Source organism: Acanthochromis polyacanthus, chromosome 13, assembly GCF_021347895.1.
Source record: "Acanthochromis polyacanthus isolate Apoly-LR-REF ecotype Palm Island chromosome 13, KAUST_Apoly_ChrSc, whole genome shotgun sequence".
Taxonomy (NCBI): domain Eukaryota; kingdom Metazoa; phylum Chordata; class Actinopteri; family Pomacentridae; genus Acanthochromis; species Acanthochromis polyacanthus.
Genome location: NC_067125.1, coordinates 18,143,072 through 18,167,711, shown reverse-complemented (window position 1 = coordinate 18,167,711; position 24,640 = coordinate 18,143,072). Strand labels below are relative to the sequence as shown.

At 42.0% G+C, this 24,640-nt stretch overlaps 2 protein-coding genes across 3 annotated transcripts in view; both read right to left on the bottom strand.

Annotated features, from left to right (window-relative positions):
• mmp28 (matrix metallopeptidase 28) overlaps window positions 1–12,453 on the bottom strand; it is a 29,110-nt gene extending 16,657 nt beyond the window's left edge. The window contains 4 exon segments of the mRNA XM_022207643.2: window positions 8,510–8,691; window positions 9,701–9,777; window positions 11,880–11,978; window positions 11,980–12,453. Coding sequence (XP_022063335.1) covers window positions 8,510–8,691; window positions 9,701–9,777; window positions 11,880–11,978; window positions 11,980–12,027 — 406 coding nt within the window. The 5' untranslated portion in view covers window positions 12,028–12,453.
• An 88-nt stretch (window positions 12,454–12,541) lies between these two features.
• On the bottom strand, window positions 12,542–21,726 carry taf15 (TAF15 RNA polymerase II, TATA box binding protein (TBP)-associated factor). Of its 2 annotated transcripts, XM_022207644.2 has the most exons (16): window positions 21,572–21,726; window positions 20,823–20,847; window positions 20,646–20,679; window positions 20,453–20,531; window positions 19,202–19,259; window positions 18,199–18,386; window positions 17,900–18,071; window positions 16,249–16,283; window positions 15,670–15,702; window positions 15,462–15,571; window positions 15,156–15,285; window positions 14,982–15,077; window positions 14,790–14,859; window positions 14,602–14,690; window positions 14,257–14,410; window positions 12,542–12,924 (listed from the first exon to the last, which is right to left on the bottom strand). In XM_022207644.2, the coding sequence occupies exons 1-16, from the start codon at window positions 21,579–21,581 to the stop codon at window positions 12,885–12,887; spliced, it is 1,323 nt and encodes a 440-aa protein (XP_022063336.2). In that variant the 5' UTR covers window positions 21,582–21,726; the 3' UTR covers window positions 12,542–12,884. The 2 variants fall into 2 exon arrangements, with proteins under 2 accessions (XP_022063336.2, XP_022063337.2); XM_022207645.2 differs by lacking the exon at window positions 16,249–16,283 and having other exon boundaries at window positions 21,572–21,724.
• Between the last annotated feature and the right edge of the window lie 2,914 nt (window positions 21,727–24,640).

Sequence of the window (24,640 nt, the reverse complement as noted above, 5' to 3'; positions counted from 1 at the left end):
GATACGCAGGAGGTATCCACTATATACTGTGGACCACTGAGAGACCTCAACAGCACCCTGGAGACGGGAAAATATCTGGATATCAGGAGTCATTAAGGCATGGGTTTGGCAATGACATCAGTGTGTTTCTGTGTGAGTAAACACATAAACAGAATTTGTGCTTCAGCAGCAACTTGAGTGTTGGATAAACTTGGTCCTAATTGTGTTTTTGGTGCAAGAAATATGACAGTAAAAGTGGAACAACCATAACAATGTAGGGGCAAATCAGTCCTTCCATAGATTTTATTCAAAAAAGATGCAAAAAAGTTAAGGATTCAGCCCCAACATGAAGCCACATGAAGTCACATGTTTACATGACTTGATTCTTCATCAGGTTTTTACTATGAGAATGCTCGAGTCTGTGGGACGTTTTCCCATCCCAGCCTTAATTTTCATTCCCAGATGAACTATATGTATTCGGCCCATAACCACACATATGTGCAGATCTGGATTCTCAGCAGGACTCAGGCGCCTTCTCTCCGTCCCAGACCGCCGCAGAGTAAGAGGTCCCCGAGGACGGCGGTGAGGCCAGGAAGTCCGATACGCGAGACATTCCAAGACTTCCCTTATGGAAGCAATTAACTTGATGCCCTCTATAGCAGCAGTGTAGGGGGGGTGGTTTATCAGCGGCATTAGGAAGTGACTGAGATCATCTGATAACTTAAGTTATTGTTTGTGGAGGTGCAGAGAGATTTTGTTTGTTGCTGGTGTGAGGAGGAGGCTGTTTGACACATGCAAGATGTCTCTGACTGCACAGCCAGCTAGTTCTGCTGGGGAAAAAATTATTTTCAAGAGCCCAAGGTCACATCATATGGCTTGTTTTGTCTGGCAGAGAGTCTAAACCCAAATATCGTTCAGTTACAGTGATAAGAGAAAAGAAACAAAATGTCATACTGGAGATGCTGGAAGGGAAACTTTCACTTAAAAATCAAAGACTGATCCTCAAAAAAGTTTCTGATTACAACAATTATTAGATGAAATTCTCCAATCAGTGCTGCTGAGACAGTGTGAAATACAGCACACGGTATGTTGCAACTACGGACACTAAGTGGTTAAGAGTTTGCAGTACAAGGCACAGATCCATGAGTGCACACCTCTGAAAAACACACACACACACACACACACCTATTCCACTTACATCACTTATCTCAACCAGGGTGGTGGAATGTCAGCTCTGTAAATATCAGTGGGAGCTGATTCCACCACAAGTCAAGTTCTGTTTTCAGTTTCCAGGAAGCTCAGAGGTGTTCACCCTAAACACAATCACATCACACCACAGCTGAGAGTGAACAAGTAGTGCAGCCCGACTGACTCATCTCCATGTTTCCTCAGCCGCGGGCTTCGTTTAGCAGCAGCGTCAGCTGTCAAGGACACGCAGCTCAAACAGAGTTAAGTGTTTGGTTTACTGGAAGCTGAGGATGGATCCCAGGTGCTGAATGTAGACAATTAAAGGGAATGAAAATAAAGAGCTGGTGGACAAACACCTGAAATATCAATACTACTGACACCCAGTCTTATTTTGTGTAGAGATTCTAGTTCAAGTAGGATTGATTCCTTTCTCTGCTTAGATCACATTCTTGAATGTACTTTCAGGGGTTTTTGCTTCCCTGTCGCTGCTGCTTGATATCTGCCAATAAAACTGCCTTGTTTTCTGGCATGCATGTGATCAAATCATTAACAGGAGATTAAATAAAGGACAGAACGCATCTCAAATAATACAATACTTGCTTTTAATACTGATATATACAGAAGCAAAGTATAAACTCAGCAGGTATTATTTCATTAAGTTCTATCCTTGTATTCTTTTGAACATAAATGAATAAATATTTGTTGTTTCATCACATGGCATCTCCAAAAAAAGGGTGTAATGAAACAACCAAGTAGGAGTATACTGTAAATGATAATGAGCAGATGGAAAGTGAGTCATAGGCCAGAAATCACAAATCAGTAAGTAACAAGTCACACATCTGTGATGCATAACGTTAATGAGATTGTTGATGCTGTTTGTTGAATGTTGTCCCACTCTTAGTGAAGGGTTTGGAGACATGACACGTCCATCACATACCATGTGGTATGAAACTATTTCTTAGACCATAAATAGTGAAGTTGTAGACATTAGAGTGCCTGGTTACAGCCGATATGCAGCATCCGCCATTCCAAATGTCGGTTCTCATATTTCTCTTGACTAAAGCTGCAAAATCCTCCCCGGGGACTGTCACCTTGATGTGGTGGGGAGGCTTGCACGCTTTGATCACCCCTAGAGCTACGCCGGTGGGGGGCCACGGTCCCCCGGCAGGTTCAACCATGCTGGCATGGTCGAAGGGTAGAAGCCAGACAAAGCACAGTCCCTGGCCCTCCAGGTTGGGGATTGGGCGTGGGGTCAGCAGCCCCTCCCCGTAAAAAACTCTTATGCTACAGAAACGCCAACAAGGAAACTAACAACCAACTCAGCCTTGGGAGAAGATGGACCTTCAGCTGGAGGAATTATGACGAGAGGTGGTGAAAGCTGAAAAGAAGCCACTCAGCCGATTACCATCCTTTCAACCAGGGCAACCATCAACATCGGGACATGGAACGTAAGAACCATGTATGAAGCAGGAAAAACAGCCCAAATCGCAGCAGAAATGAGGACATATCACCTTGACATCCTTGGAATTAGCAAGTCAAGATGGACAAGCAGTGGACAGAAGAGACTAATCACAGGAGAGAGGCTGCTATTTTCCGGACATGAGGAAGAAGATGTACCACATACAGAGGGAGTGGCTCTTATGCTCTCCAAGTCAGCATAGAGAGCACTCATTGGGTGGGCAGCCCAGGGCCCACGCATCATCACAGCCTCATTCAAAACTAAACAGAAGAGGTTTAACATGAACATTGTACAGTGCTATGCCCCAACCAATAACAGTAATGACGAGATCAAAGATCAGTTCTACGACAGACTGCAGACTGTCATCGGGACTCTCTCCGAAAGAGACCTTAACATCATCATGGGAGACCTCAACGCCAAGGTTGGCAGCGACAACAGGGGATTCGAGGAGGTCATGGGGCAGCAGGGTCTGGGAGTGATGAATGAGAACGGAGAGAGGCTTGCAAACCTATGCGCCACAAGCAACCTTGTCATCAGCGGCACAGTCTTCTCCCACAAGAGAATCCACAAGGCGACCTGGATATCACCTGACCAAATTACTGAGAACCAGATAGATCATGTGTGCATCTCAAGAAAGTTCCGAAGATCACTCCAGGACGTCAGAGTTAAGAGAGGAACTGACGTTGCTTCAGACCACCACCTCCTTGCTGCCAGCTTGAAGCTGAAGCTGAAATGAAACTGGACTGGAGAGACCTGTCAACGCCAGCGGTTCAACACCACACTGCTGAAGGATGCAGGCAAGCTGGAAGAATACAGGCTCGCCCTCACCAACAGGTTCCAGGTTCTCCAGGAGCTTCTGGAAGAAGAGACCATTGATGAGCAGTGGAAGGAGGTGAGAAACGCAGTGAAAACAACATGCGAAGAAGTACTGGGCTACAAGAAGCGCAGCCAAAAAGAGTGGATATCACCAGAGACACTGGAGAAGGTGGCAGATAGGAAGAAGAAGAAAGCAAAACTCAATAATAGCCGCACAAGAGTGGAGAAGGCTCATGCTCAGGAGGCTTATACAACAGCGAATAGAAGTGTTAAGAACAGCATCAAAGCCAACAAGAGAAACTTTGTTGAAGCACTTGCAGCAAAAGCAGAGGAGGCAACCCTGCATGGAAACATGAAAGATCTCTATAACACCATAAAGAAGCTTTCAGGAAAGTTTGCCAAGCCAGAGAGACCTGTGAAGGACAAACAGGGAAGGGCCATCCAGGGAGACGAGGGACAGAAGAACAGGTGGAGGGAGCACTTCGAAGAGCTCTTAAACAGACCAGCTCCACAGGACCCACCAGACATTCAGGCAGCCGAGACCGACTTGCCAATAGACTGTGACGAGCCCACATAGGAGGAGATCTGGAAGGCCATCAAGCAACTCAAGTCAGGCAAGGCAGCTGGACCTGACAGTATACCGGCAGAGGCGCTGAAGGCGGACACTGGAACAATGGTTGAGATACTGCACCCTCTCTTCAAGAAAATCTGGCAAGAAGAACAAGTACCAGCAGAGTGGAAAGAGGGATACCTGGTCAAACTGCCAAAGAAGGGAGACCTTAGCAACTATATTAACTACAGAGGGATCACGCTTCTGTCTGTCCCAGGGAAAGTTATCAACAGGATCATATTCAACAGGATGAAGGACGCTGTCGACCCCCAACTCCGAGATCAGCAGGCGGGCTTCCGAAAGGATCGATCATGTATTGACCACATCGCCACGCTGCGCATTATACTGGAGCAGTCACTAGAATGGAACTCGTCCCTCTACATCAGCTTCCTAGACTACGAGAAGGCTTTCGACAGTGTTGATCAAGGGACCTTATGGAATTTGCTGAGACACTTCGGAGTGCCAGAAAAGCTCACCAACATCATCAGGAACTCCTACGAAGGACTGACCTGCAGAGTGGTGCAAGGAAGCCAGCTGACCGATGCCTTCCAAGTACGGACAGGGGTGAGACAGGGATGCTTGCTGTCAACATTCTTGTTCCTGCTGGCCATTGATTGGATCATGACAACATCAACAGTACAGAAGCAGAACGGCATTTAGTGGTCACTCTGGACCCAGCTGGATGACCTGGACTTTGCGGATGACCTAGCCCTCCTCTCGCACTCCCAACAACAGATGCAGGAGAAGACCAGCATCGTTGCAGAGAATTCAGATGGGGCTGAACATCCATCGGGGAAAGAGCAAGGTCTTGAAGGTGAACACTGCCAGGACAACCCCCATCACGCTTGTGGGCGAGGCACTAGAAGAGGTGGAGAGCTTCACCTACCTTGGCAGCATCGTCGACAAGCAAGGAGGGACGGATGCCGACGTGAGGATCAGGATTGGCAAGGCCAGGGCAGCATTTCTCCAACTGAAGAAAGTCTGGGCATCCAGAGACCTGTCAATCAGTACCAAGATCAGACTGTTCAACACCAATGTGAAGTCAGTACTGTTATACGGGATGGAGACTTGGAGGACCACAGTGACGAACATCAAGAAAATCCAGACATTTATTAACAACTGTCTGAGAAGGATCCTCCGGATACGCTGGCCGGACACCATCAGAAAGGAGGAGCTGTGGCAGCGGACAAAGCAGAAACCTGCAGATGAAGAGATTCGACAACGCCGTTGGTGATGGATAGGCCACACACTACGGAAGCCAGCCACCAACAAGGCAAGCCCTCAGATGGAACCCCCAAGGAAAAGGAAAAGAGGCAGGCCACGAAACACCTGGCGACGCGACCTTGATGCCGATGCCAAAAAGATGGGCTACACCTGGGGACAGCTGGAAAGACTGGCCCAGGACAGAGACGGCTGGAGAGACCTTGTCGGTGGCCTATGTCCCAGGAGGGGCGACAGGCAAAAGCTGCAAAATGTGCCTCTAAAGTGTTCTTTTACAGTCACTGATCAAAGCCATGTCTGTGTGTTGGTCACACTGTCTGATCATTGTTCTTTAAAACCACAGCTGACTAAGGCAGGAGAATTTGTCACCAGATGAACAACAAAAAGGTTTTTGTCCACCACTAGTTAATTTTAGCCACTTTCTAATCAGAACAACAGAAATTAGTCTCTTTACTTTTTCTCCAAGTCAGAATAAAGACAATTTCCATGCTGCACTTATATCTCTGCTTATTGTATATTGGTAGAGGTACTGATTTTGGTGATTCTGGCTCTGGAACAAATTTGTAGTACATGAAAACACAATTTTGGCAGCACAGTGGAACAGTGGTTGATGCTTTAAACTAATAGCAAAATGATGCAGGGTTTGAGCCTGCTGGTTGGTTGGGGTCTTTCTGAGTGGAGTTTGCATGTTCTGACTCTGTGGGTTTTCCTCCTACAGGCCAAAGACATGCATGATGGATTCACTGGTGATTCTAAACTGGCAGAGTGTGAGCACACGTGGCTGTAGGTCACTTTGTGTTAGCTCGGTAACAAACTGGCGACCTGTCCCGGATTTAACCCGCCTCCTGCCTAATGCCAGTTGCAATGGACGCCGGCTTCCTGCGATTTTCAACGGGATAAAGCAGGTATAGTTGACAGATGGATGGAAATTACAAAATTCTTCCTGAGGCTGACATGAATGTTTGGAACAAATTTCACTGAATTAATCCAACTGCGGTCAAAACATTTCACTCAAACACGAATGTCAGCTTCACGATGAGGATCACCAGAGTTGTTATTATTATGTACATCAATTAGGAGCAATGAATGTCCTCATAGAACAACCTGAATAAGATCCTAATAAATTAATGGAAACATTGACATGTTGATTGTGGTAGCAGAAAGGTCTGGAGATCAACTAAATCATTGGGTTTGATTCTCTCCTATCATGAACGTCTGCACTAAATATCTTGATCATCCCTCCAGCAGATGTTGAGATGTTTCAGTCGACTAACTGATGACCAACTCCGCCTTCCCTCGAGTCACTGAATTATCAAAACTGTACATAACTGAGGCCGTCTCGCTGAATGTCACTGCTGAGTGCTAAGTAATTAGTTTTCCTGTTAAATGCATGTTTTACTGGCACTTTGCCCAGAATGTGAATGTGTCAGATCAAACGTCGCATCCAAACATGAACCTCTTCCAGCACACATTCTTCAAGCCACAAGCAGAAACATATCTGCTGCTTCATCACACGCTCAGGTAACACAATGTTTAAGTTCAAGGCGGTGGTTGCACAGAAGTATAATGCTCCTGCTCACACTTAAGCTATTACCTTGTGTAACTACACCAGTGGATATATGAAGCCAGATCAGTGAGAGGTTTGACCTGAGGGTGTAAAAGTATCTGCCAGTATCTGCTGCCTGTCATATGAGTCACGTCTGGAATCACTGTAATGACACAGAGCTGTTTTCTCACATGAGAACAGACTGAAATCCATCCAAACAGTCAGTCACTCAGCGAGACGTCCACTCATTCAGCGGCCAAGATATCTGGCCATTGAGATAGCTGGCCGGCTTGGCAAACAGTGTAATCCAGTCAGTCAGTTCTGGATGTGTTTATCAGAGAGAACACGTCAGGTACTGACATGAAGAGGCAGCAGCAAACATCAGCCGCCACTGCATTCCCTGAACATTAGCCAACCTTGTCAGTGACAGGAAGGAATGCAGAGGATTCACACACCATGAGACTGGAGGCACATGAAGACAGAGGGAGGGAAACCTCACCGCTCTGCTGGGGATGTCGCCAGGCTGCTACTGCTTCATTCAAGACAAAAAAAAGATACAAAAACATGGGACATTTATCCCTGCAACAGAATGTTTACCAACCTGTAAAACCAGAGCATGGTGTGAGCAAATCCAGATCCACACCAAAACATTTTATGTGTCCTGTTGTCTTACTGTCATCTGAATTTTCACCAAAATCTGTTGAAGTGTCTCTTGAGGTGAGTTGGTCCGTTAACCAACAAACAGGAGACGAACAAAAACCAGGAGGAGACAGTAACCTAACAGGAATACATTTAAAACACTAATTAAGAAGTGGAAGCCACATGTTCATCAATGTGGACTGAAAATTCCAGCTTCTTTCTGTTGTGACTTTGTGTTTTGTGATTTTGCCCCTCTCCGTATCTCCCACACGTGTTTGTATCAGGAGCAAAATTACAGCTTTTAGTAATTCTCAGAGATTTTCAGTAAAGCACTCTAAGCTTCTACTCATTTAGTCCATGGAAGCCGCAAAAACTTTGGCAGCTGCACTCTTAACCACCGTTAGACTCTTTAAATCCTGCAGTCTTTCACCAGTTTATGCAGCAAATCTCTCCAGTTAATGCTTTTGTTTCTGGGTTTATGGCAGAAAACTGCAACAATTAAAAAGAGCCTCCATCGCGTGTTAAAGGAGAAATCAAAGCACACAATCAAACTGACATAACTGGTCAAAATGTGGAACTGGATTGGAGAGTCCAATAGGAAATGTGTACTGCTCAGAGAGAGAAAGGACCTGCAGATATTGTATTTTGTTTGGGGACACACTGGCATCTGTCAAATCATATCATAAACCTAAAGACTATCCAGCAGACTGGCAGGTCTTTTTGATGTATTCTGTGTGTCTGAATGCAGAGAGAAGCATTAACAAGCATTGTTTCCACCCAGCAAACATAATGTGAAAGATATATAGACTTGTGTGTAACTGCAGTTAAAAGCTGCCGCGTGCACCATCAGACAACCCACCTGCTTTAATTACAACCCTCGGCTCCGTTTAGTGCTTTGGTTTATGAAGCTGGACCCTCCCAGTTAACTGTCGGCTCTTTTAGGACCACAACCTCCACAGACAAGGCAATGACTGAAACAGTCTCACAAACACACATGTTCTGACCTTAAAACACACATATAAGCATGGCGTCTATGACGTGCACACAATACCTTGGCCAGCAGAGCGTCTCTTGCGGTGATGCCTCTTTCCTGTAAAGGCGACATTTACTCTCTGAGCCCAGACCTGCTGGCTGCCCTCGTCTGACACCCCACAGCGAGGCTCGGCCATCTGTCGCAGGGTGGCGCTGTCCAGTTGACCAGTGACGGGGAGATGGGACAGCCACTGGAACTCACTGCAGAGAGGGGAAGTCATGCCAAAAACATGTGAATCAAGGGGAACTAAAGACAACATTTAGAAGGTTTATAAATGGTTGTAGATATATATAATGTGAGTTCTTGAATGGACTTCAGTGTCATGATGCCATGCTTGGATGATTTATGGTACAGTTTAACCCTCGTGTTGTCCTGTGGGTCAAAATTGATCCGGTTTAAAGTTTGAAAATGTTGAAAACAATATTTTCACAGTGAAACTTCTGATGTCCACATTTTTGGAAAATATTTGGAAAATTTTTGAACATTTTTGGTGGCAAAAAAGGAAGTGTTAAAAATGTTTCTTTAAGAATATTCACATAAAAATCAACCACAATCCAGTGAAATTCGCTGGATTTTGGTTGATTTTTTTTCTTTTTTAATAAATTTGCAAAAATTTCTACATTTCTGTTTTTTCTGTCAAGATGGGGTGCTGAGATGGGGTCTCTTAATGAGAAATAAAATGAACTTTTTTGATTTTGGCTAATGGCTGCAATGACACAGAGAGTGAAAAATTTCAAGGGGTCTGAATACTTTCCATACCCACTGTACATGTTGCCTTTATTTACATCAGATATCGACTCACACCAGAGAATTCTAATGACATTTTTTGCCACATTATATAACTTGCCCACAGTTTTCTAACCCTCACTTCCGACTCTCAGCGCAGGTAAAGTGTTTTAGTCCACTACAGTACAGTCAGTGGTTGGGCCAGAGGGCGAGGCTCTTGAAATTCCTGGTGATGGTTCAGAGAAGGTTCACAACAGGTTTCCCCATGCAGAGGGGAGGGGGTGTTTTACTGCCCCGCACTGAAGCTCAGCCTCGAGGCTCGTCCCACACCGAGCTCGCCCTCCCTCCTAATAAACGCTCCGAACACAACCACCAAACTTTGCTCCACCAAAATAAATACCTACCCCGTTGCTCTACGGTTAAATCACTTTCATTTCCACGCCATCATTGAGGAGCAGCTTCCAGAGAGCTGCTGTCACCTACCGGATGGCTGACTGCACCTCCACTGCGTTGTGAACGTGGTGATCCTGATGGAGGTAGCCATACTTCTCCAGAAAATCCTGCAAAAGTAACGAGACTCTGCATTACAAACACTCCAAGTAGACATATAAGCCAGACAAAGACTCGATTGTTGTGTATCCAAATGCCTTTCAATAAAAATCTGATTACATTTTAATCTTGTAAAGTGAAGTTGTACATACAGTCCTGTTGATTACACACAGTAACATAGTATTTCTCTGGTAAATCCCCAGAGATGCATACCTTCCCATGAGGCAAAAAAGCCCATAAAAGTGTAAAGATAATTTTCCATTCTGACTATATCTGCTGTAGGTTGCTTTGTATACATGTGGACCACCCATAAGACCCAGAAAGCCCCGAGGTGTCCCTAAAAATCATAGTTATCATTCAGCATGTATATACAGTATGCAAGGCAAGAAAAGTCCTGAAATTTCCCAACTACAACATCCTTTATAGATGAACCAACAGCATACACGACAACAGCTGTTGTATTGTGATCCTGGAGTTGAATATTACCATCCCTCAATCAGTCGGCCCTTTATGGAGCACGTTTGCGTGTTGAGACAACAGCAGCACGGCCGATTACAGATGTGGTAAAGTTGGGCTGGAAATTAAAATTGAGCTGATGACAGATGTGCTTCTACAAATAGGAATGTTCAACAAGAATGTTCCTTTGTCCCATTAGAGACACTGAAAACGCTAGGAGGATTTTTTTATGTAACAACAAACTGAGAGAACACATGTAGCAGCCGAATGCTATATAAGGTCTTTCAGCCTTGCTGAAGAAAGTGTGCAGCGTTGGGATGGTGAGAAAAGGCAGCTGTCAGATTAAACCGAACCACAGAGAGGCAATAAAACTGTAAAACGCTAAAACATCCTGAGACGTATAGCCGTTCTTCTTTCAGAAACAGGCTTGGTATCCTTGTACATCAAATGTAGCTAGACTGTTAAAAAAATGTAATTTAATAGCATTTTTCTTTTACCTCATACTGAATACATGAAATATTGAATTACAAAAATAAAATGTGAATGTACATGTCTAATGTACATTAAATCATGTAACTGTAAAAAATTAGAACATTTATCAGATAGTTTCTTTTCACAATGAATCAAACTGTTATATTTAATGGTAATACTGTGATTGCACTTCTAAAACTAGATAGATTTGGTGTCAATTAACAGAAAAATAAGTATTGGTTCTATCACTTTGTGTTGATTTGTTTGTTAAAGCAGCGACATCCTCTATGATTACAGAGCTTTTCACAACAAAAATGTTAAATAAATCCAGCTGCTGAAATTACACAATGAATGACATGGAGTAAATGTCAGTAAATTGCATTTTACGGTAATTTTACAGTGACATTTGGTGACAACCTTTAGGGATATTCTTCTATAGTTTCAGATTTAATGTATCTTTGTTGTGATTGTTTCTGTTTATGTATAGACATTATATATATATATATGTGTGTGTGTGTGTGTGTGTGTGTGTGTGTGTGTGTGTGTGTTCTATTTTATCTAAATGATGCATCTGTTTAATTCAGGCAACGCTTTGTCATATTTGACATACAATAGAACTTAACAGAAGGCATTATGATCACATATTAAAGAAAATAGAGAGAATTTACTCAAATCAACTTAAAACATAAAGAAATATGAGAATTTGCTCATTTCTATTTTGTTGAACCTTCAGAACTTAGCATGACTTATAATTTGAGCCATGTTGACTGAAAATGATGCATTGAAGGAACGGTTAAGAGTTCCCTCATTTTAATGAATTAAGTTTCACATCTCAAAAGATAACTTTCAACCAATTAGTGCAGCTGATTCAGATTGTTATAGACAGCAGACAGAAACAAGCTTCAGGCATATGGTTTACAGCTTATTTGTTAGTGATATTAGATCGTTTGAGCTCTTTTAGATGCAACAGAATAGGTTTATATTTCAGATCTCAAATGGAACCTCTTCATCTTCATTGTTTTACAGCTGAGCGCGAAGTCATTAAACATAAATGCAATAAAACGAGGTCTGTCTCGGAGCTTTTTAGGCTCTTAGCTTAAGCTTTCTGTTCCAAATGTTGCCCACTTTAACCCCCCGCGGTTTCTGCCCCAAACTTTATCTCTTCGGGCAGATTCAACATCAGTACCTCCGGCTCCAGCAGCAGCAGCAGCGGGGCTCCTCCGGCGGGCAGCCCGGTGATGAAGGCAGCTACGGTCAGGATCCAGACACTCATGTCCCGACCTGCAGCTCCGCGGCTCATAGCGGGACAAACACACCGTCACAACGACGCACATGTCGGGTCAACATTTCCTGACACCGTCCTCATGGTTGCCTCTGTTCGTGGTGGTAAACTGGGAGCAGACAGCCGAACATCTCCATCCTCTAGAGAGGACTGACGGAGCTGACCGAGCAGCAGAGTAGTGGAGGAGGAGGAGGTGCAGCACCGCCCCTCCATGGAGACAGCTCCGGGAGAAACACCTTTTATTTACCCTCCTACCAGCATCAAAAAAATAGTTTCCCTGTCTGAAACAAATTCAAAAATTCAGCTAAAAAATTTCCCAAATTTGCAAAACCTTCAGGAGTAAAGTTTCAATAATTCCTTCAAAGTTTTACTTAAAAGAAATCCCCAAAGTTCGGCAAGAAAAGTCTTGTGAATATTTAACATCTTCCAAAAAAAATACCTAAAGTGATAACATGTATATCAGTAAATGTACTGGATTTCTGGTGGATAAACTCACATTATGCACAGAGAAAAGATCAGTTTTAATATCATTTTGAGGGGGGGGGGGGAGAAAAAAAAAAGCAAACCCAAGTAAAACATTTTATTCCGTTCATACAAAAACAATGGTACGAAGTCTACCTCACAAAACATCTGTATCCTAGAATCTGAGAGGAAATTAAAAAGATGTACAAAGAAAAATAAAACAAAACAAAAAACATTTGACCACATGCCAACAGTGCCAATCATCCCCAAAGTATTAGCCCAACACACCCGTCTCTCAGCTCAACAGTAATATTCAGGATGCGCCAGCTACAAAAACCATAGACAAATCAGAACATCTGATCCATCCCCTTCCCGTTCTAGGTTCTCCAACTAAACCTCCCTCCGTGGCGAACTCAAGGGCTGGAACGGTTTCCCTCTGCTTAGCGTTTAGTATGGCCGGTCTCTTCTGTCGTCTCTGCGGTCACCCCTGGAATTATAAAGACAAAGATGTGTATTATATGAGCCGTCTTTGAACGAACCATTATCCTCTGACAAATGAAGGTGAGATATGATGTCGACTTCTCATCCGCCGAGCCCCTCGCATTTTAAATCTCTGAAATGGACAACATAACTTGCCTTCAATAAAGCAGACATCCATTAACAACCCCCTTCTAAACGTAGCAGTTCACCTTCAGTGAGCTCCAATAAATCTGAATTTGTAATCAAGGGGAACCAAAAACACTAAGTGGAGGCTGTAGCAAGAACATTTAAATGCTTGAAACACTTCAGTGAATGACGGTGGAATTTAGTGCCAAGTGTTTTGTACACAAATTAAGTATAACAAATCCACACGCAATTTTCTGCTCTTGATGGATCTTCATGCACTAATCAAAATGCAAAAGAAATGGAGCAACTTCTCACAGTTGAAAGAAGTTATTGAAAGAAGTTAAACTGCAGAAAAAGGTTTTGCTGCCTCCAAGTCTAACAGACAGTATTATGCATCATTTCCTGTGCCAGGAAGTTTCTGCAGAGTTCACGTTAAATTCAAACCTTGTAAATACAATACAGAATGGAATACAATACCTACATAATATTAAAGTAATGACAAGATGATCTGGATTTATTGCAAAGAAAAACACTTCATGGCTCATATTACTGACTACAGCAGGCAAATATTTATTAGTTTTGTAAATCAAGATTTTATCTTCCCGAAGCCTTTTATGAGGAAACTGAAATCTGCTTTTAGGTCAGCAGATCACCTATCATAAGAACTGTGTAAACCATGTGTGTATATGAAGACAGGTTTGAAAAGAATGTTTTTTTAAAATCAAAATCACACCAGTTATCCAGGTCACACAGTTTGTTCAGGGAAATAATCCGAATCTCAGCTTAAAATTGTGATCCTACTGCAAAATCTTTGTATTCTACATGTATCACTATTACAAACCATTTGTTAGCAAACACCCAGACTCAGTAAAAAATAAATTCTATACTCAGTTGTGTAACCAAAAGTCACATGAGAACAATGTGGGGACTTTAAAAGACTGAAATGCTTTCTATATTTAAAACAGGACAGACTGTAGACAAACATGGAAACGAGGTAAAAATGTAGGTAGTAAAGTGTTTCAAGAGTATACAACCACCAAGACAAAAACACGCAGAAACTGCATTGGGTTCAATCAAACTACAGACAAAGAATGTGTTGAAAGATCCCATGCTGGTGCTGCCCTCTTCTGGTCACATCACCAAACTACACCAACAGATTCTTCTGACATCATCTTTGCATTTGGAAATCAAGATAAATAACTCTTCAACCAACCTTCCTCCCATTTTGTAGCCACCTCCGAATCCTCCACCACCACCACCACCGCCGCCGCCTCCTCCATATCCGCCACGGTCTCCCCCACGGAAACCTCCTCCACGACCTCTGAAGCCACCCCTGTCGCCACCATAACCACCTCTGCCTCCACGATCTGCAAACATAGTGACAACACTTAATTCGGGAAAGAAGAGGTTGTCACAGGTTGACAAACACACTGGACAGGCATGATGATGATATTTGATCAGGTACAATCTTCAAACTCCCAGTAAATTAACTTTGTGGGCATGAATCTTTTGAACACTGAATTTTCTCCTGTACTGAAATCCAGTTAAAAGCACCCACCTCCACCTCCAAATCCTGCATCTCCTGGTTTAGGTGCACCACACTTGTTACACTCCTGCCGCCGTGCAAAATTCATGTTGCCGCAAGAGCTGAGGAAAGAGCAGTTGGACATTTATACACACAATTCCAGCCAAATCAGCTCCTTCTGGTCAACACTGAATGCATTTTTAAAATCCTGAAATGCTAACCTGTTAGGACAAGGCCAGTCTCCTCCCTTAACATCAAAGTTGGGTCCTCCACCTCCACGACCTCTGAAACCTACCAAAGACACAGGCAATCGATCAAAACCAGAGCGGCAACATCGACAGAAGGACCTCAGTTTAGAAACTGGATATTTTCGTCAGCTATGTGAGCCCACAGGCAGTTTGATCAATACCCACCTCCTCGTCCTCCTCTTCCACCTCCTCCTCGCTGTGTGAACTCAGCTCTGCGGGTAGCAAAGGATACTTTGATGGGTTTGCCATTGAACTCCTTTCCTGAAATTAAAGGACAACGTGTCAGTGAGATTTATGCAGAACTTTTAGAGAAAAAGAAAGACAAGTCAGCACTCTTACCATCAAACCAGTCAATAGCAGCTTTGGCTGAGGGAGGGTCATCGAAGGAGACTGTAGCTTCTCCCTTTGGTCGACCGGTGGCCTTGTCAGAGTAGATGTTGATCATTGGCTGGCCAGTTTTCTTATTCACCTGAAAGTGTAAAAGAACAATTGTAACTACTATCAAGGACAAACAGCTGGACTGTGGTGTCAACTTTAGCAGGTATAATAAATCAAGCCCATGCACTAATGTGTAATAATGGGTCATCAAATTCATGTTGTTGAAAGAAAATCAGTGAAAAAAAGGAAATTAGTCTATTCCAGTACCTTGATGATACCTATTTGTTTGAAGAAGTCGCCAACTTCCTGAACTGTGGCATCTTCTCCGAGTCCCTGTACAAAAATGGTGTTGTTGTCAGAGTTGTCCTGTTCTCCAGCTGTGGAAGAGATCAAAGGTAATGTTAGGAATCATTACAGACTCTGATCATAGTGGCTCACCGTTCACTACAGGTCCTAATTACTCGCAAAGTCTCACCTGGTTCATCCCTGGAGCCATAGTCTCGAGAGCCTGCAAAACAGATGAGAGGATGGAGGAGGAAACGTGAACAAGAGTTCTTCAAAACTGTCTGTAGTTTCACACAATTAATGAATAGCTTCATCCCTACCAATGCATAATGATACGAAGAAAATTAAACAAAGTCCTTGTTTACAGCTCTCTGTTGGGTGTTTTCATACCGTTGCATCACATACCAAGACCTTGCAACAAGAACAGAATCGTTCCTCTGTGTGTTTTTTTTTTTTGTTTGAGCTTACACCAGAAATGAAAACCACCAAAATGTCTCCAGTTTAAGAAAGATTTCCTTCTTCGTCCTGGGAACACCTCTGTCATTTACAATCAGCCCTCCTCTTCATGCAACAATACCACTATTTTACAGCTCCATGTCCTTTACCATATCTGAAGTCATTTATGAGAAATAGCAATAGGTGGAGTCCCTTGGGTTTTGGACATGGAAATGGTGGCATTCACTGAGTGTTTTTTAATCCCCCTCTTTTCTCTTTGCTAACTCAAGTTCTTTCCTCCCCCACCGACACAGATCTGATGCTCGTCACTTACCACCGTAATTTTTGTAGCCACCACGGTCACCACCTCTGCAGAGGAAAAATTGGAGATATGATGGCTTTTCCTTTGTCCCAACTGAGAGCTCAAAGCTCCCCTACATCCCCATCAGTATGCACTCCTGCCAGGGTGTGCGACTATGGTGGAAATGTCTCACACGAGGAATGCGTTAGTCTTTGACATTAGAGATCAATGAACAGACGACTAGGCAGCTCTGACTGAATAATCAGGCAGACGAGTGAAGACAATTATCACATGACACTTGGTCACCATTTACAAAGAATTTGTCTTTTTCTCTCTCTTTTTACATAGCCAGATTGGATACCAAGAGCTGAAAAACCAGCTGAATTTGTTTTCATTAAATGAGAAGCCAAATCTTTTATGAAGGGGTGTAGCAACCAATGAGCAATCTTCCACTGAGTGCTTTTATGAGATCCTTTAATTGAGGTCCAAGTTCTAGTTCAATCACTCTGAATACCTGTAGTATAAAATGTAGATCCATGTTAACACAATACACATGTTGGCCATTGTCAAATACACAACACTTGAATGAAACCAGTTGAATGTGAAGCAGCTGAAGATGTGGCTCCAGGTCTAAGTGCATCATTTGAGTGGAGTTTCCATTGTTCAAATACTAGAATGGGGTGCATACATATGTATCAGAAGAACATAGCAACACTAGGTTATTGGCAACTGAAAAAATATGGCTGCTGGAGATTTTATATAGACAAGAGCATGACTGTACAGAAAAAAAAAATCCTGTCATCCATTCAGATCAAGGTCACGTAACAAAAAGTAACAAAGCTCTATTTATGGATGTATTTTTAAAACGCAGAAATAAGATAGCATAAAAGTTACCATTTGGCTTCCCAAGTTCACCTAGCTAGCCAACATGTGACATTTTCAAATCATCCCAAAGCTGAGATCCAAAAATTAGAAAAACGTATTTTCCCTTGTAAATCCTAAAAAGAGGACAATAGTGAAAAAGGAGTCTTTTCTTTTCTTAAGGGCGCAAGAAAGCACTTTTAATCACGTGCTACTGCATCGCTCACTTTTTCCCCCCCTTTACATGTGTCAACGTGTCCCATCCTGGCTGATAGGGGTGGAGAAAAAGATCGTCACCGTTGCTGAAGAACGAGCAGAACCTGTGCCATCGTCTGGGATAATACCATTGCACAAGCAGATCTCTGGTGCCTTTACAGCTCATATGTGGGCAGATATGTTCAGTTTACGCTCCTCCATTGACAGGTGGATCCTCATTGGGTGAAACAAGGCATCCCTAATCTGAAATTTGCCACCTATTAACCAAGTATTTGATCTAAACAGCAACGTGGATTCAACACCAACATGCTTCTTATGCAAAAACTAAAGAGGTTTAGAAAAAATATCCTGACAATATTCAAGCTCCTGCAGCATAAAACAGAGGGTAGGGGGATATTACGTATGTGATGTGACAACATTTTATGAATCAGGTTTTGAAAAAAAAACAAACAAACAGAGTTTGGGGATCTGGAGCACAAAGCAGGTGAGTAGTGAACCATCTATGTGGATGGTTTGTAGTTGATGAGTGATGGCGTGCGTAGTGACAAGTAATTTCTCATATTTCGGTGTAGAGGTACCTTAGGGGCAGTGGCACTGTGCAACTTACCCCATACCAGGAGGTCCGCCTCTTCCACCACGGTCGTATCCACCACGGTCATATCCACCACTGCGGTCATAGCCACCACCTCCACCACCACGGCCTCGGCCTCTGTAGCCGCCTCCTTCTGAACGGTCTCCCTGGTCACGCCCAAACCTCCCACCCTGACCGCCACCTTCACCTGGTAAGAAGAAAGATTTATTAAGTATCAACACAATCTGACGTACTGGACAATGAATGAAAGATCGAGGAATCCTATTCTGCAGAATGCTGATGTAGGTTGTATAACAATACATCTCAATTTGTACCTTCACTCCATCTTCCATAGCCACCGCCACCACCACCACCGCTGCTCTGTCCGCTATAGGAGCTTTGTTGTCCGTAGCCATCTCCTCCTTGTCCCTGGCCACCATAGGACCCCTGCTGTCCATAAGAACTTTGCTGGCCATAAGACCCAGACCCTTGCTGGCTGTAAGAAGATGACTTGTCGCCATACCTTGATTTTAACAAAATTGTTGCAGTTAATGCAGTAGAGACATCAAATACTTCAATCAGAAGTTGTTTTCATGCAAGACAAACAACTACAATTTAGTTTTACATGCTTTATAATGCTATACAATATTTTGAGTATCATTAGGCAGTATGGTACAACTGTCAGGTATGTTCTATACATCCCAATGTTACTACAGTGAGTGTTGTTGTACACTGAATATTTAATGCATCAGCATTACAAGTCCTTAACCCTTTAAGCTTCAGTCAATTCCAGCCGTTTTCAGTACAAAAAATCGCTAATATTCTATTTTTAAATAAAAAAAATTACGAAAAATACGGGGAATATTGGACGCGCATCGGGAGGTGCATTTCCTTGAAAACGACCGATTCGGGGATTTTATACCGACTTCAGGACATGTTTTGGACAAATAGTTTCCTGGCTTGTGTCATCTGATGTAAAAGGTTGGATTATAGCCGTTTTTTGTGGAATCTTTTTTTTGTGTGTAATAATAAACCCGGAAATGTGAGTCGCGCTGTGTGCTTTGAAGCCGTGTATAGAGAACGGATGGATGAATATTTGTTTTTGTCGGACAAATGTGTTTTTCTCACCCGCTGTGGTAATCGCATCTGAAAGTGGTTTATACCGGCGGATTCATGAGAATCTAAGCTTTCCATCGGTGTATAGTGTTTGTATAATCGCGTTTGCACCCGTCGGACATTCCTGAAATTCCTATGCAAATTAGTAGGTGTACCGCCGGCGGTACACTGAAGCTTAAAGGGTTAAGTATATAAAGTAATGTATTATCAGCATTAGCTTACCCAGACGACTCCTGTCCATAATTATTATAACCCTGTTGCTGAGACTGGCCATAACCATCTGTGAAAATAGAGATATACAAGATACATAAAAATGACAACCACCACATGCAGTCCTAAACAATCCACTGTTTAATTCATTGACCTAGTTTCTTTAACCCCCTGACCCACAAAACTACAAGAAGCTCTTGACAGGCATGTTGTCAATTTCTCTACCACAAATTGGTAAACAGAAATAATCAAATTTAAAATTTCAACAGTGCTTGAGCTGTGATACATTTCCTCAGAAAACTTGGTCAAGTGTACGATTAAAATCATGTCATCATGATCAATTTATTCCATGTCTCAACAATAAATTGTTTTCACAAACCGTAATCCATAAAAAACTGAAACTCTGCATGTTATTGCAGCTGTTCAGCGATTAGTAACTCAACTATCACATGAAAGAAAATTCAGGAACGTTTCAGCTCAACTGGACTGAACTGCTGGCTGCTTTAACACAAAAGAGAGGAGACAAGTGTAGAAACAAATTCATTTAAACTCAATTTCATTTACTTTTATAGTCCATTTAAACTTTCATATTCTCTATTTCTAGCCATGGTTGTGCCATTTCAAGATCAAGAGTAACAAGTACCACTAAATTATTTTCTAACTTTACTATGGAGGGGGCAGGTGTTTTATTCAAAGTCTTAATCCAAACCATTAAAGAATACACCTAAGTGCCAGTCTGCAACCTTGTCGGCTGGTGGCATTGCTCCTCATATTCAACACATGAGGAAATAGCAGCTAGTTACAGATTACCCTCTAGCACTGGGTCAGGGGTTATTCCTGACAGGTACCAAGTATGACTGCCAAACAGGCTTTCTGGAGAAATGAAGACTTCCTACTGGCTCCATCAACAGGAATCAAAGCACCTCCAAAGTCTGGCATTAAATACTTCAATTACTACTCTTAATGATAAATTATAAAGAGGTGCAAACATCTGCTTTCCTGACACGTTGACAGTCGGCCGCTAGTAATGCAGACAGTGCATACCCAAGTGGACACTGAAATCCTGAACTGGCCCCAAATTAATAAGGATGTCTGTCCCTGACTGAGTATAAATATGCAAGAACACAATATCTACCCCAGACTCTGTGCCCCTTTGAGGCAGGAACTTCACAACTAAGACTGAATTTTACATGTTAATTTAAGATATTTAAGCAGCGTCAAAGCAATGTCTGGTACACATTTAAAACACATCTACACCTTTACCTTGCCCACCGGCTTGCTGTCCGTAGCCACTGTAGCTTTGTCCACCATAAGAGCCACTTCCATTTCCTTGTCCATAACCCTGTCAACAAGATAAATCAGTTTGACAAGTTTTAAATTAAAAAAAAAAGTCAACACAATTGAGTTATACTTGTTGCATCCAATTTGTAGACGGTACTTTAGAAAAGGGTCTTACCTGTCCACCCTGCTGTCCCCCATATGACCCGTAGCTGCAGAGATGTGACAAGCATTTAGAAATCAATACAATCAGAAAACCACGTGGATCAATTACAGGTTAAAGATTAAAAACATTGCTGCATAGCTACACATATGAAGGTACTGTGGGAGTTACGGTGTTATCTGTGTATATTACCTTTGGGAACCGCCGTAGCCTGAATCTAAAAGAGAAACCCAACAACGACACAAAGTCAATAAAAAAGGTCACCCATAACAGCCACATTGGTTGCTAAACAGAGTGCTAAAGATGTGGGTGATTGAACAACCAGTCACACAGTAAAAGTAGGTTAGCTTCACGCTAACAGGCACCGTGCCTGGTCAAACTACTGAAAATGGCGGTCAATTTAGCGCTGGCTTGGGCTAAATGTTGAAAACGAAACAAGTAAATCAGTCTTTAATGCCGTTTACAGCCTGCAACGTTTGCTTTACATAAATATGTGTGAATTTAAAGTTATTTCTTCAATTGCTCAGGAAGATCTGCTAGCGTAATTCTTCTTGTTTGGCAGGAGAAACAAAAGCATCCGTATAAACAAAGACGCACTGACGTTGGCTAGCATACAGCTAAAGCTAAAGATAGATAGCGGCGACAAGGCCCAGATCAGTCCGACACATTTCCACTGTACGCAGAAGTGACAAAATACATTAAAGCGCTAACGTGAACTAAACATGGTATTACTGCGAATATTTTACTCAAACTCCCAACACGGATATCTTGGGTTATCATAATAAACAGTACCTATGTTCCATGAAATAGCCGGAGCCCTTGTTCTGGCCTCGCGGTACGCAGCTAACGTAGCATTTAGCTCCGATGCTAATCGACCCACTTTTATTATTTACACAAAAACCAAACAAATGGACAGACATTCAGGAGATATGTTGACTTACCAGTGGCCATTTTGCGGCGTTATATGTATGTACAGTTTAAAACCGATGAAGTGTGTTTCTTCTGGTTAGCAGATAAAAACCCTGGATGAATGTACGCAGCGCCACCTGACTGAGCTGAACACGCTGCGGCACTTCCCTTAATGCGGCTTCTTCTTCTGCCTGCGGCCGCTGCACAGTTCAGTCACACTACCGCCACCTGCTGATTCACAGGGTTCAGGAAGGAGGAACGAGAAACGATCTTCAAAACCCTTCATCCTAATGACTGTTACTTATTTCAGTATTTCAGTATTTCATGACTATGTCAATCGTTTTGTTTCTAATTATACCTTCTCGTTCCTTTTCGTGTTTTTACCAGATACCAGCATTGAGGTCCTGAGGACACCAGTCAAAACTGTCAATTTTGCCTTTGCTATTCTTTAGGTGGAACTATTTATTGAGTTGATGTTTATCATAGGTCCTAATTTAAAGGCCTCATATGGTAGATTTGACTGCTAAAGTTTAGATTTTGTGGTGACAAAGTTTTTAAAGAGGCTTTAAGCTGTAGTTTTATTCATCTTTTCCTTTTTAAAATCTTCTAATGCTCTCATGCATCTGGCCTGGTGAAAAAAATTACATTGTGTTGGAAATTAATTATGCCAAGGTCCAGCAGAGCGCTAACTTTTGAAATAAAGATTGTCTTCAACAACAGGGTTTGTCCATTAATGGTTTATTTCTTGCAAAAACTTCAGGCAGTTCAACAGAGCATTCAGGTCTGCAGACCAGTTGAGGATTGCAGGTGTTCATTAGTGCAAACCTTTGTGAGCTGGGGTTGTGAGATATCATCTCTATCTCCTCAAAGCTATCACTCCTAAAACTAGCAGGACGTGGTAACTATGGTGATGTCCTCAAGCAGCACAATTAGAAAGTTGCATCTGCAAAAACTCTTATACGGGATGAACTATGCTGTTCAGTAGCTTTCCATACAACACTTAAATGTTTAACAGATAAATGGGAAAGTAAATGATTTAATCATACTTAATGTATACATAATAAACATGTTATGATCTGAGTGGCACATGTGGGTGTTAATGATTCACATAACTCTGTTCTAAAGCTTATGCACCACTAGAACAGTATTTTCTTGACTTTTGTCATTTAAAAAATTAAACACATCAAACCACATGAAAATAAGACTTTCTTTAACTTTTTGTATGAAATGTTCGAGAGGACGGCTTCAAAAGCTTCAGCTGTCATGTTGATGTTGGGTTTTGGGGACTCCTTTGGATCTTTGTCATATTAAAGAGTCCATTTTCAGTTCACTTTCAAGTGCTGGACTGATTATATGTCAAATGAAGAATTTGTTAATAAGAATGGCATTCATTGTTGCTTCTATCTGTCCTGAGTTTTCGGTGTTGTTAGATAATAAAGTAGAATTTCCAAACCCGTGTTTAATATTTGACAAGATGTTCACGTCATCAAAATGCTGCTCCTTTTTTTTTTCTTTATTCGTTTTTAACTTTGTTTATCCCGTAAGAACAAGCCAATCTGGTTTACCCAGACATTGATTTTTGCAATGAGGCTGCAGGCAAAGGTTTCACTCAGATGGCTCTCCCATAGATTTTTACATTAATGCTGCTTACTGTAGTTGTCCATCACTTCTGCATCACTAAACCTTCCTGCACCTCCTTTGCAGTCATATATGAGGATTGTGCTTTGCTTCATTTCAATCCTTGGAACTTTTTTTTTTGGTTTTCAGTATCTTGATCTGATTTTTGAATCAGAAAAACCTTTGTCAAGTGAGTACATACAAGGAATTTGACTTGGTGTACAGAGAGCAGTGCCTAGCAACACCAACAGACAGTAAAAGAATAAACATCTAAAATTTGAAAATTAGAAATGCTACAAGTATAAGAAGTACTGTGTAAAAGTAAGTTTAAACCAAAGTACTGCGTAAAAAAAAACAAATTGCTAAACCAGGGTAATAAATTAGAATATTATTTAAATTACAATACTGCACTTACGAGGTTGAATATTGTATGTGCTGGATATTGCACTGGTAGTGACACGAGTCCTTAATGATTTTTCCTGATTTCCACAGTTCCTCTTAATAAATACAACCAACAATTGGCTTTTTCCTAATAAACCTCCAAAGTAACAAATTCGTTATTCTGTGTCCTAAGTTCAAGAAATAAAAGGTAACTATGCTTTTAAAGAAAGGCTGAAGGGGCTGTCATTATGTATTCTTATTTCTTTGCATGTTTTTTAGAATTATTTTAAATTGTTTACATTTGCTTTGAGCAAAATAAAACCTTGTTGAACAAAAGCCTGTACATATGATACATTAGATAACCATGTTGGTGAACTGGTCAGAAGCTAGTTGTCAAACACCAACTGGCTACCCTTAGGGGTTGACAAAGAAGGAAATTCCATTTTTTAATGTCTTTTCCCCGTCAACAGACAATGGGTCCGTTTTTACATACCATATTATAAACAAGACGACACGGTCATCAATATCCCCCGCCACATGTGATGTCTATGAGTCTATATCCAAAATAGTGATCAGGGCCATAACTCTGTTAAAATATTATCGCACAGGTCTCATTTTCGAACTTGATCAAGGTGTCCATGGTGTGAAGCTACACACTAAATTTTGTAATCCTAGCTGTACTAGTTTCCGAGAAAAGCTGTCCCTTCATCTCGGACGGACGCACAGACGGACGGAGGCCAAACCTATATCCCCCTTTTCCACTTCGTGGAGGCAGGGGATAAAAAAGGGCCTGGATCTATTTTAGGTCTGTTGTGATAGAAGCAGTGGCTAAATCTCTTTGCTTAACACATACAATGAAAGCCAGAGCAGAAAACCAATGCATGATGACAAACTGCAAACAATGGGTTGAGAAAACCATCTGCAAAAGTTAATGAATTATAGAATATACACTAGAGCACACAGTTCTATCTTTTACAGCTCTACCATATCTGACTCTGGTATCTTTGCACTTTGTGTGAAAGCTGCAACAGCCACTCTTTCATGACTTACTTCTAATGTGTTATTAAAGTAACTAAAAAAAAAAAAGCAAAACATCAACCTGA

What these genes read in the sequence shown, in the direction of transcription:
- taf15 (XM_022207644.2), bottom strand. An exon ending in CTATGGAAGATGGAGTGAAG is followed by an intron (nt 18,072 to 18,198) that starts GTACAAATTGAG and finishes TCTTCTTACCAG; the next exon opens with GTGAAGGTGGCGGTCAGGGT. An exon ending in GGCTACAAAATGGGAGGAAG is followed by an intron (nt 12,925 to 14,256) that starts GTTGGTTGAAGA and finishes TTATAATTCCAG; the next exon opens with GGGTGACCGCAGAGACGACA.